This window comes from Phaethon aethereus (assembly GCF_964289735.1).
Source record: "Phaethon aethereus genome assembly, chromosome: 4".
In the NCBI taxonomy this organism is placed as follows: domain Eukaryota; kingdom Metazoa; phylum Chordata; class Aves; order Phaethontiformes; family Phaethontidae; genus Phaethon; species Phaethon aethereus.
This window is the reverse complement of record NC_138578.1, coordinates 19469382-19481613: the sequence shown is the minus strand read 5'-3', so window position 1 is coordinate 19481613 and position 12232 is coordinate 19469382. Positions and strand designations below refer to the sequence as shown.

Sequence of the window (12232 nt, the reverse complement as noted above, 5' to 3'; positions counted from 1 at the left end):
CAGATTCTTCAAGTTGTAATGCTTCATTCACCTCTGCATTGTGGTGCTACCATGTGTCAACTTATTAGTACATGTTTTATATATTAGTTTCAGTTATGAACTCTTAAAACATGCTTAAACTCAGGTTTGTTTTTCTACTAAGGTATGAAATGACTTGAAGTGTTCTGATAAGAGACTCTAATCTAAACAGTGGAATGTTAAGAAGGATAACTGGTAGAATAAATTTTGCTACAATGTGTTTGATGTTTCTAGAGGTTAAATAAGTTCTGAAGTCTCTCTTCAGTCATCAAAAATTAAAAAACCCCACCAATTAATAAAAATTAAAAAAAAAAGAAAGAACACCCACAACAAACCAAGCCATTCAAAAATCTCAGGGAAAACTGTAAATATGGGAGATGAGTTGTTCTGTTGTTGTTTTTAGCTTTTATTGATATCATCTTTCAGTTCCTTCCCAGCCAGACAGGCTAGAAGTTTGTCCTCATTTTTGAAACATTGTATGAAAAGCTTGACTTTAACTTGATCCCAGTATTGGGACTTTGTGACCTTTGGAAACTAGTTCCTAATTAGAAGTTTGGCTTGGACGTGATCCAAGTGCCTTCTCTGAAGTTAAACCCTAATATGATATGTTAGAAATTGAGAAGAATTTGCTGGCAGAGAGAAGACAGCATAAATTATTTGGGTAATTTTACAAGCATTATAGATACAGTGGTCTCAATATTTACAATTTAATTGAATGTTTGCAGGTCTGCAGTGCATATCCTGTCCATGCCCGAGAAAAGATTAAGTTTGGTTAAGAGGAGGTGCTGCGTTGGGGGTACATATACATGTGTACATACCAGCAGAGGACTGGAAGGTGGTTGCCAAAGAGAAGCCCCAGCAGTGAACACTTCCACATCTGCATATATTTCCGTAAACTGACCAAAGTAAAGAAAAATCTACAGGATTAACCCAAATTTCAGGCTGTAGATTCTTAATTGCCTTGAAAACTTTGTCCCTAGGCTGAACAGGCTGATTGTCATTGATGCAGCCCCGTGTGCAAAGGTTGTAAAGTGCCTCCAGAAGATGAGAACAATACCTTTGCTTGGTTGTTGGAGTAAGTTGTATGGTCTTGCTTAGGGAGAAAGATGTGACCAGAAAGGAGGGTAGTCCTATCTCTGTCTCTGCTTGTGAATGCTGGGAGAATAGGTTTAAACCTAGCTGGGCCTCAAGTAGAGGTCTGTGAAAACACTGAGATAAGTAGTGATTGGGAATCTTGCTTTATGTTTCTTGGCTTATGAACTTACCCCCTGGCCTGCAGCAGGGTGCCAACTCCTGCTAACAGGATGAGTCCAGAGAAGTCAAATACCCTGCTGAGTCAGATATCACACCACCACAAACAAACACTTGTTTTGTGTTTTAACTGCATATTTCTGTCTTACCACTTTACATTTATTTTTTGCAAAATTTTGTGTCTCAAAGAACCAGGATGGAGCCACAATTTGTGTGAGAATCGGGAAGCCCAGGCTGCTGACTAGGTGGGGAAAAAAAAAAAGTGTTTAAAATCTCATATTTTATTGTCCCCTTTCCATCCTCTTGCTTAAAGTCAGTTTAGCAGAGTTGAAAAACTTACAGCTACTAAAATTACTGAGAAAGAAGAGATCTGTTTTCAGTTAAACATTTCTGTACTGTAGTTCCAGTATGATGTTTGGATAGATGCCTCACTTAAAGGGCTGGGAGCATTTTAAAAATACATCTCCAAAAGCTACCCACTGCATTTGGTTTTTATTTCCCTTGTTAGGCAAGTAATTGCTAGATTGGTGGTAGATTTCTTTGTTGTAAAATCCAGAATGCTGAAAGCATTTCCATTGCAAAAGACTGAAGCAACCCCACCCCCCCACACACCCCTCAGTGATTTCTCTTCATCTTGCTGTAGGTTGGTTTGCAAATATTCAAGCAGTGTTGCTTGTTTCCGAGAGTAATGTGAAATGTCCTTAGGATTAATTGGGTTTTATGCTGCTAAACTGTGCAGCTGGGATGGGCTGGTGGTAGCAGTTGGTTTCATTGGTTTGACTGGCAACTTTGCTTACTTTTCACAGTTGTCTTAAAGAATTCCCAGTTGTCTTTTAGTGATAGAACGAGAGCAAATGGCCTCAAGTTGTGCCAGGGGAGGTTTAGACTCAATATTAGGAAAAATTTCTTTGCTGAGAGGATGATCGAACATTGGAACAGGCTGCCCAGGGAGGTGGTGGAGTTACCATCACTGGAAGTATTCAAAAAAAGCGTAGACGTGGCACTTTAGGACATGGTTTAGTGGGCATGGAACAAGATTAGTCAAAAATTAACATGAACTAGTGTTTAGCCTTGGTCTACTGCATTATCTTGTATCTTTTCATGCCTTTTTCCTACTTGCAGGTTTCCTTACTTCTCTAGGAAGTCTGAATGAGTAGTGCTGTTGACTGCATATCAACTTGTCCTCTCACCTAATACAGGTTATGCTGCAGGTTTATTGTTCTCACAGGATTTTTTACCAGCTGTTTTGTTTTCTGGATGTGGGAAGTTGGAACCTCTGACTTCCTTTTTGCAGTGTCCAGACTCATCTGCTCATGTATTCCCCATTTTGTATTCTTACATTTTATATTCCTTGCTGTAGTGATTTGCACTTGTCTTCACAGCAGTTACATTGTCTTGGTTTAGCCCCAGCTGGCAACTAAGCCCCATGCAGCCACTCACTCACTCCCTCACAGTGAGACGAGTGAGAGAATCAGAAGAGTAAAAGTGAGGAAGCTCATGGTTTGAGATAAAGACAGTTTAATAAGTAAAGCAAAAGCCGCGGATGCAAGCAAAGCAAGGAATTCATTCACCACTCCCCATGGGCAGGCAGGTGTTCAGCCATCTCCAGGGAAGCAGGGCTCCATCATGTGTAATGGTTTCTTGGGAAGACAGATGCCATCACTCCGAACATCCCTCCACCCCTTCCTCCTTCTTCGTCCCAGCTTTATATACTGAGCATGATGTCATATGGTATGGAATATCTCTCTGGCCAGCCTGGGTCAACTGTCCTGGCTGTGTCCCCTCCCAGCTTCCTGTGCATCACCAGCCTTCTTGCTAGCAGGCCAACACAAGAAGCTGGACTGTCCTTGACTACTTAGCAACAACTCAGAACATCAGCACATTATCAACATTTTCTCATCCCAAATCCAAAACACAGCCTCACACTAGCTTCTGTGAAGAAAATTAACTCTATCCTGGCTGAAACCAGGACATTCATGTATTTTCTCTATATCACCACTTTTGCTTTAAAAAACATTAACTCTAGTTGGACCAGAGACAGCCTTCTGCAAATAAAGCCACCTGAAGTTTTCTCTCACTTAGACAGTGAAGCATTAGTAATCCCAAAGTGCTGGGAATTTTTTGTTTTGTTTTCTCCTTTTATGCACACTATGTGGTTGTTCGTCAGCTTGTGCATAGGAAAGTTTTGGGAGATTGTGCAAATGTCAAGTACATACCTCTTCTGTGGAGTCCATTGCTCCAGTATGTCATTTAAAGAATCCACTGAGAGTAGGAACTGAGACTGCTGTATTGATTTCTCATCACATGTGTATAGCTGTTCTGGTTAATTAAATATCTTATAGGGGATTATTAATTGTTGATCATATTTTGTGGATGTCAAAGATGAGCTGAATGAATTATAATTTTCCAGTTTGTACTTTGTCTCTGTGGATATTTTTCTTTTTTTGTCGTGAAGGAACCAGGGACTGTTCTGGTGGTTCGTTTCTACAAGCAAGAGGCGCACACCACATGTTTTCATCAGTTTTGTTTGCAGGAGGGATTATTTTTCATCTTGGGTTTTGTTGGGTTTTTTAAATATTAGTTTTAACTTGGAAGAGATGATGAGAGAGAGGTTTGGGCTCTGTTAGGGTAGCCAAGAGAGGCCAAGGAAGGCCACAGAATCCTTGGGCTGCGGGGACAGAATGTGACTGCACAGCATCCACTGAGTGTTTGCTTTCAGACTCTGTAGCCACAGAGAGGTGTTTAAAAATGTTTTGAAAAGATTTCGAAAAATTTTCAAATGTTAATTGGTGTTTGATTTTTTTTTTTTTTAATATATTAGAACTGTTGCTTTCTTACTTTTCCGATACCCTGATTTAAACTTGCAGAGCCTTTGAGAAGGTACAAATCTTACCACAGCGACGTTTACAGTACTTCAAGTGAAAGTCCATCTGTTACTTCTTCAGAACCAGATTTCAGGCAAGGTAAGACCTGTGTTTAAAAAAAACAAAACAAAACACACAAAAAAACCCAGCACCAAAACCCCTCAAACAAAAAACCTACAGAAAAAAGTTTAAGATGAAAAATTGACCCCAAAAGTATAAAGTTAAATCTTTAGTAGGAGGCTTGATAATTACCACTGATATGAAGTTCTAAGATTCTGTCCTGTAATTACAATGCTGTGGACAGTTCAGCATAACTGTCAGTCTCTTCAGAAATGAGTTTGACATTAGCACTCTGGAAGGGAACTTGGTAGGAAAAGCTAGAAGTGGTTAACTTTTTACTAGAGTGCTTGTTTTAAATAACATGCTGTCTTCAGAGGCACAAAAATGATTGAGTTGTTGCTAGTGTACAATAACAGTAGATTGCAAAAGCTTTATATGGGACACACATGGTTTAATTATTTTTACATCAGTGAGTTTTACTGTGAGGGTTAAATGGTTGATAATTTATAGGCCAATTGGTGTAATGCAAAAGCAGTATGTAGTACAGGCTGTCTGTATGATAAATTTAAGTAAATTCTATGAAATCAATGGCTTGGAAAAGCAGGATATGGTGTGAAGCATTGTTTTTCTGATATATGGCAGGAAGAGTTTTCTTTACACAGTGGACGCACAGCATGGAATGTGATGCTTGGAGCATTTTTTTGAAAGAGATGCTAGAATGGTAAAAAGAAGTCAAGAGGAGAGCACGGTTGACAAAACAATCAGCTTTGCAGAATCATTATAAGCGATGGAGGCAAATCATTTGATGACAATGAAGAAAGCAAGCAATAGTTAGGGGCTAGAGTATAGGTGTACCATACGTATTCTGTACGCACAGAATTCCAACCCAGGCTCCCTGTACTTGCTGCTCTCTCAACCTTCCTTGTCTTCTTCTATCCTCCTAGTTACTGAGCCAGAAACCTAAGGAGCAGTAACAATTAGCAAGGCTCCTGTAATGCATTTCCCTTCATTTTCTTGCCATTGAGAACAAGTTGTTTATGTGTTCCAGTCCAAAGTCAACAACTCCTAAGTTTGTACAGGCAAGAGAGAGCTGCTTTCTGGCTACTGCTAGTAGCATTGCTGGACTCAGTGAAATGACTCAAAAAGAACTATTTCTAAATCAATGTGTTCTGCAAGAGCTCTCCTGCTAGCTCTGTTTATTGAGGGTACAGTAAGAGATGAAAGTGAAGCGGTTTGCAAAATTAAGCTCCAAGTGTAGCATCTCAGGTGCTGCTACAGCAAGGCATACCAGGAAAGAAGATAACTGTTACAAACAGAATAACAGGTTAGTATATTGCCAAAAGGAAGGGGGGTGGGGGGAAAGGAGGAGTCAGATTCCAGAACAAAAATTAAACACAGGAGCTCGGCAATATATACTGGTTTCTTAACTCCCTTCTTGTGAACTGAATACATAATTACTTTACCTAACTGTTCTGGAATGGTTTTGTATGATGTCTCTGCCATGTATATGTCTCAACTCATGGCTGACAAAGAAATGTGTCACCTTGGAAAGGTGTCTGTGCAATTGTGTGTGGGGTTTTTTTATTGTGGTTTCTTTTAGGCCTTCCTTAGTATTCTTCTTCAAAGGACTTTGTGTGGTGCAGCTATCTTTGTTGGGGGAAACTGTAAGATTGCTTTGAAAACTGAAATCAACTTCATAATGCTAGTTTGTCTAATAATGTAATGCCATTGTGCAAGAACACATGAATCTGATTCCTTCTAAGTAATCTCATATGACTGATAAGTCCTCGATTTTTGGATGGGATTATTGTGTGCATTGTTGCCCAGCCAGGTATTAATTTGTCTTTTGGTTTGCTAGTGAGAAGAAATGAAGGTTTCAAGAGAGATGATGCCAGCGGTGCTTTGCCAGGTGCTGATGATATCTCCACATCAAGTCAAGCTAATTCTCAGAGGGCAAGGTAAACCCCTGCGAAAACAGCATGTCTTGGAGTGCTTTGTCTTTATCAAAGAAAGTATTCTAAATCTGCAAGCGAATTTTTCACTCCCACCGCAGCTTCTGTTTAAGGTTTAGAAATGGCATGTTGTACTTGAAAGAAAATAGCATTTCAGAATTACATATTGCAATCTGAAGTAAAAGTCTTGTGATGCACTGTGGTGTAGGGGTAAGTATACCAGTTAGGAGTCCAAATTCAGTTCCCATATTTAATGGAGATGGGGTTATTCTCTGTCAAGTTGCTATATGTGTCAGAAGGTCAGGGGCTATGTCCTGCTTGGAAATATTTAATAATTTTTATTTGGAGTATACTTTTCTAAAATAAAGTTTTGGAAAGTGTTGATATTGATGCAGATTAATTTTAATTTTTTAATTTTATAAGGAAATTATAGCATGCTTATTTCTTTGAAGTAAACCAAAAGCCATACATTTGATTGGTTATTCTGGAAAATTCTTGGTTTGTGTTGATGTATTTGGATTAATTTTTTAATAACTTCAGCACTGATTAGGCAGGCCAATTTGGTAACAATTTATGCTTTTTGAGATTTTATTTTGCAGTGTATTTGAATATTACATCTGTTTGGATTTTATTTTTTCCAAGTGCTGTTCATCAGTATTGCTTTAAAAAGCAGGTTCTGCTTTGTACATCATCTTAATACAGCATCTTGGTACAGCAGAAGCGTATCTTGCCATACCTGTTAGGTTTTGAGAGTGGTCCCATTCTAAATATTTGAGAATTTTTATTGACCTTGACCTTTTGGATGGAAAGTTTTCTTCTAGTCTCTGCCAGATGCTGAGTCACCTTGGAATATTTTATCAAAATGATTCAAATAATTTTTGTATTCAAGGGAAAAAGTGTGACATGTGTGTTTTCCCCCTATTCCCTCACCACATTACGACACAGCCTTCTGTTGGCAGTTTTCTTGCTTTGTTTGGGGGATATCAGGAGAAAGACTGCTGCCGTGCTCAATATTTTAGGTTATTTATATGTTTTTGATATGAGTTGGATGGGAATCCTGCTCTATCCTATTAAAGAAACATAAAGATGTCTGAAGACTGGAAACTGTTTCAGATGATGTGGCAAGGCTGTCAAATGTGTCTTCTGTGTTCATTTAACATATAGGGTGATATGCAGTGAGTAGGGCTTAGAGCCATGCTTTGAACATGAAGATTAAAATAAATGAACATCTGCTTCTTGCACTATATTATGTGCCTTAAATGGATCTGAGTAAGGCAGGATCTCAGATGAGCTGTATCTGAGTGCAGATGAGCAAGAGAACAGTTACTTGGAAGTCTTAGAGATTTCAGTTATCTTGTAAGCAGCTGCATTGGTTTTCTTACTACTTGCACTTTTGCCTGAAAAACGCAAAGCCATTTAGAAATGTATATATTGGCATTTCTTGCAGTGGAGAAGTATTTAGGCATTGCTTAGCTGGGTTGACACTGCTTTGTTGTCAGGAATATGGTATCTGTTCATGTGACAGTGTATGTATTAAACTGCAGTGTCCAAGCAGTGTCTTAGAAATTCAGCCTGTATTGATGTATGAGAATTTTGGCTAGTGTGTGAGCTTTTAGGGCAAATTTTCAAGGACTTGGGTTACAGGTTTATGTTCCGTGTAACCCCTGTTACAGAGCTGTAAATTTCTGCTTTGCATTTTATGCTGTTTTAGCATCATGCTAAAATAGTAAAGTAGGCTATTACTACTGTGTGTACAGAATAAGCATATAGCTTTCTTAGCTAATTTGCCATTGTTTTTTTTTCTTTTGGTGAATACTGCTAAGTCAACCTTCATTCTTCTTTGACTTGAACCCAGGAAAGATGCCAATTCAACACTGTAGCTATGCTTCAAAATAAAAGCAGCAGTAATTTGCCTGTGCTGATAGAGAGCTTTTGTTTCAATTTACAAAAGGTTTCAGAAACAGAAAGTAGTATGTGGTATGAAAATGAGTCACATTGTTGTAAATTAATCAGGCCTATTATGCAAGTGAAAATGCCATGGCAAAACAATACATATTTTCTCATGGTTCATATTACATTATTTTACTTTATATTTCTCTGTTAAGACTGGCACCTTTAATAAATGTAATTTGTTTATGTGAGAAATCTAGAAGGTAAATACTGTTTTGTAAGTGCAGCATAGAGTTATCTGTTGTGCTTAGCAATGGAATTAATTTTACAGGTACGTAACTATACAGTCCTACTTCGAGGCTTAGTATTTCTTTGAATCTCTTGTTTCTGCTTGGCATCCTCTCTGTGCCTTTGGTAAAAGATACCACTCTGCACTTGCACAAAAATGTCATGCTAGGGTACCACAGATAGTTCTTTACTGATTTTCATAATTATTATCCATTTTCATAAGGTAAAAAAGCTCTTTTTTTTTTTTTTTTCTTTAGCTAAGTACCAGACTAGTAAGTATAGCCAAGAACAGAAAAATGAGGCTGAACTCCTGAAAGCTAGTTTTACTAGCTTTTTTGTAGACCTATTGAGAAACAGGAAAGCAGCCATGAGCAGAATTTGGTCCTAAAATAATACTTAGATAATATCTCTCTTAATTATGTGAGCTGAATGGAAAACAGTGCGTGCCCCCTCTGTCTTTCTCCAACAGCTGTTAAAACTTTCCAGTGCTAACAAGTGTGAAAAGGAATACCATCAAAGATGGTAGCTATTTAAGTAGGGAGATTTCTAAGAAAGTAACTTAATATTTTTATCTAGAACATTGCATGTTGCTGCTTTAAAATGTCCTGGGTTGCAGAAGACTATGGCTTTTATAACTTCAGAAACATAAGCTCTCAAAGTAAAACTCTTGATAACGAGTATTTCCAAGGAGCAGATTCTCAGCATTTACGTTATTTGGCTGGTCATTTGATTTCAGTGTTTGGGGAAGTATATACAACTTGAATTCCATCAGCATTTGGGACCATGTTTCATTGTTTTTCTCTCTGTTCAGAGATACCATCTGTACTTCAATACATATTAAATTTACTGCTCCTGTGGCAAGTCCTTAGAGGCAGACTGCTTAATTATCCACATAATTATCCTTGTAAAACTCAGCTGTAAATCAAATAAGGGGATTTGGATTTGAGGGAGTCTGCTGCCAATGTTAAAAAAAAACAGCGAAGCTGTTCAGAGTTATCAGCCAGTGTGACTTGTGTTGTTTGGGTGGGCTGGCCTGCTGTTAAATTAGAAGAAGCCATAGATTTTTCAGTAGCACACAGAAAGTACACTCAAACCCTTGTCGTGGTCTGTGACTCTTGGTATCCTTTAAACTTCTTGGAATGCTTTCCTCATGGCAATAGATACTTGTGTCTGTGTTTCCTCTTCGCTTCTTGTATTCCTTATTTCCCCTCTCTGCCCCGTTTACTATTACTTCCTTTCTCTCTCTAGGAGCAGCAGCTGACATGGATCTCTTCCTTCTGTTGCCTTTTCCTTCCACTAGATTTCATTTCCATATCCTTCCTACCTTACCAAAAGGCATCCGTCTTTCTCAATCTATTCTTGACCTTTCCACTGCACTGATTATTAGAGAATGCCTACCTGCTTCCCTTCTTCCAACTTCCTTCTCTGATCCAATATCTGCTAATTTCTTGGTAAGTACACTAGATGAGTCGTTAATTCACTTCTCTGTCTCATAGGAGTCAGCCTTCCAGGTGATGGCTCACCTTTTGTCTTCAGGTTAATAAATTAACTGTGAGATTCTGGTTTGCAGTCAGACATTGATGAAAATACAGAGTAGCAGCCAAGTACTTGTCTGATGAAGTACCATAGGAAACACACTTTTATGATGTTATTTGTTAAGAATGTAATTCAGATTTTTTTTTTAATTGGAGTAATAATACTTGTGTATTCTGAACTTCACAGAAGAGCTCCACCCATATCTGTCAACAGTATCTCCTCTTCTATAGAATGAGAGACATGTTCCTTGTCTTGGAACCTAAAGAGTGAATCATGCTGATACCCTCCATAGAAAACTGACAATCTGAGGAAGACAGAGTTAGTTTTACACTGCCCAGGATGCAGAAGTGTGGTGATTTCTGGTTGGTGATAGTGCTTGTATAGGAAAATTTTTAAACCATTAGGTTTTTGAGCTTCCTTCCCGAACACCCCACACCCACCCCAATTTTCAGAGAAACTAATACATGTCTATGAAGTTGATAAACCAACATAATGATAATACTTTACACAGTAACTCATGATGCTTCTATTGCACAGAGCTGTATGTTATTAAAAGGCAAATTTTTTCTCGGCAGTAGGGGTTTTCACATTAGTAATTGTTTTCAGATACAGCCAGTTGCAACATGTCTATCTTTTTCATATCATCTTTGATAATTCATAGACGTTTATGTTCAGAAAGTGTTTGTTTTGTTTCAGAGCCCATCCTTAGACCTGGATCTGAATGGTGCTTGTGGGTGTATTTAACTTAGTTCATTGTGAATATTCCCACATACGTTGGTCTTAATAAGCTTCCTCTTGATGAAAAGTGAAGCGTGTGCACAAGTCTTTGCAGGTCTGAGGCCTTTTCTCATTACTTTGTCCTTTTAGGTGCGCATTATTATGTCTGTTGCAGAAAGGAACAGAAGAGGGAGAAGGGAATGCTTTGAAAGCCCTGCATAATGGAAAGGATAATGGGCTTACATCGATACATTTTTCTTTAAATGCTCTGTATCTTCCCTGAAATTCCATTTGAGAAACTTCAACGTTGTCTTACTCAGTTTGTGGTGCATTGGTGGCGTTTTATTGTTTGGACTTTCATGATAACATAATTCTTCTTACTTTAATACTGGTTTTGTATGCTGACCACTGAAACTTTAGTATTAAAAAAATAAAGAGAACGTGGTGCACTGTTTACACTATTGGCGTTTATTAGAAACTTCACTGGAAAAAGACTGAAAAAAAATTGAAATCATGTCCACCAATTAGCATAGGCAACTGTACTGTCTGTAGATTACCTTTTACTACAAAGGGCTGTATGTCAGTGTCAGTGCAGGATTTACTCTACATTTATCTGTATTCCTAAATTTCAGTGCAATGAAATGCAAGCTTCAAAACACTTTTTTTGCTCTTTCATGTTTTTCAGTACTTTGGTGTACCATCTACACTGACACTTAGCTTAGTATTGCTAAAAGTGTTTTTGATGGATAAAAGTCTTGTTAGTTTCCCCTATCCATTTGTGTTTTAAAATTGCCTCTGTTATGTTAACAGAGGGGCAATATTGTTTTTTCTTGTTTTAGGACTTCTAAAGAAGCCTTGATTGGTGTATATTTAGTTTGGGGATTAAAGATGTTTTTCTGTAAGCATGGCACAGAGGGAGGGGAGTAGAAGTTGGATTTATTTTTCTTGGATTTCACATTTCTTCGCATTTCCTAACCTCCTGGTTTTCAAATAAAAAGTGGCTTTTGTTCACACAAAATGGGACATGGATTTCTTTCCTTCCACAGAGGATAAAATTTGGTAGGACATTCTCTCAGCAGGACATCCATACCTGCTGAGAGAAGAACTGGAGGATAGGTTGCTGTGTTTTTCAGAAATACCGATGAGGTTTTTTGTTTGTCTTTTCTCTTTTTTTCCCCCTTCAGATTATTAATTTAGACTGATTTATTTTTTGTGGTGGCTGTGTATCAACAAAGACATTCTTAGGAATTTAAAAGAAAACGGATTTTTTTCAGCAAAATAAGATGATTAAAACATGATAATTAGAATAATTTCATATACAGGATGTTGATACATATAAAATATTTATATAAATATTTCGAGCTATACTGCTGCTCAGGAAAAAACAGGGAATAAATAAGTGCTGTGCAAAGAGTTTGTAAAGAATTGCCACAGAGAAAGTGATTGGAGCAATATTTACTTATATAAAGTACACTATTATTTTTTCTTTAGTGATATGTTTTCGAGCGTGCCTTTTTCACAGTCCCTGCTTGAACTGAGAAATTGAGAAATTTTCAAAGCATTAATGTTTTTCTTCCTCCTGTGTGTTCACTGGTTTTGTGCTGATTCACTGGGTTTGTAGTGTCAAGTATTTTTTAGACTACAGCTGAGCCTTTA

At 37.9% G+C, this 12232-nt stretch overlaps 1 protein-coding gene across 1 annotated transcript in view; it reads left to right on the top strand.

Moving 5' to 3' along the window:
• The window catches only part of PTPN13 (protein tyrosine phosphatase non-receptor type 13), a gene marked incomplete at its 5' end in the record, with an annotated part of 102225 nt that overhangs the window by 43527 nt on the left and 46466 nt on the right, over positions 1 to 12232 (top strand). Inside the window, 2 exons of the mRNA XM_081999543.1 lie at positions 4137 to 4232; positions 6052 to 6151. Of these exons, the coding sequence (XP_081855669.1) occupies positions 4137 to 4232; positions 6052 to 6151 (196 nt within the window). The remainder of the gene's footprint in view (positions 1 to 4136; positions 4233 to 6051; positions 6152 to 12232) is intronic.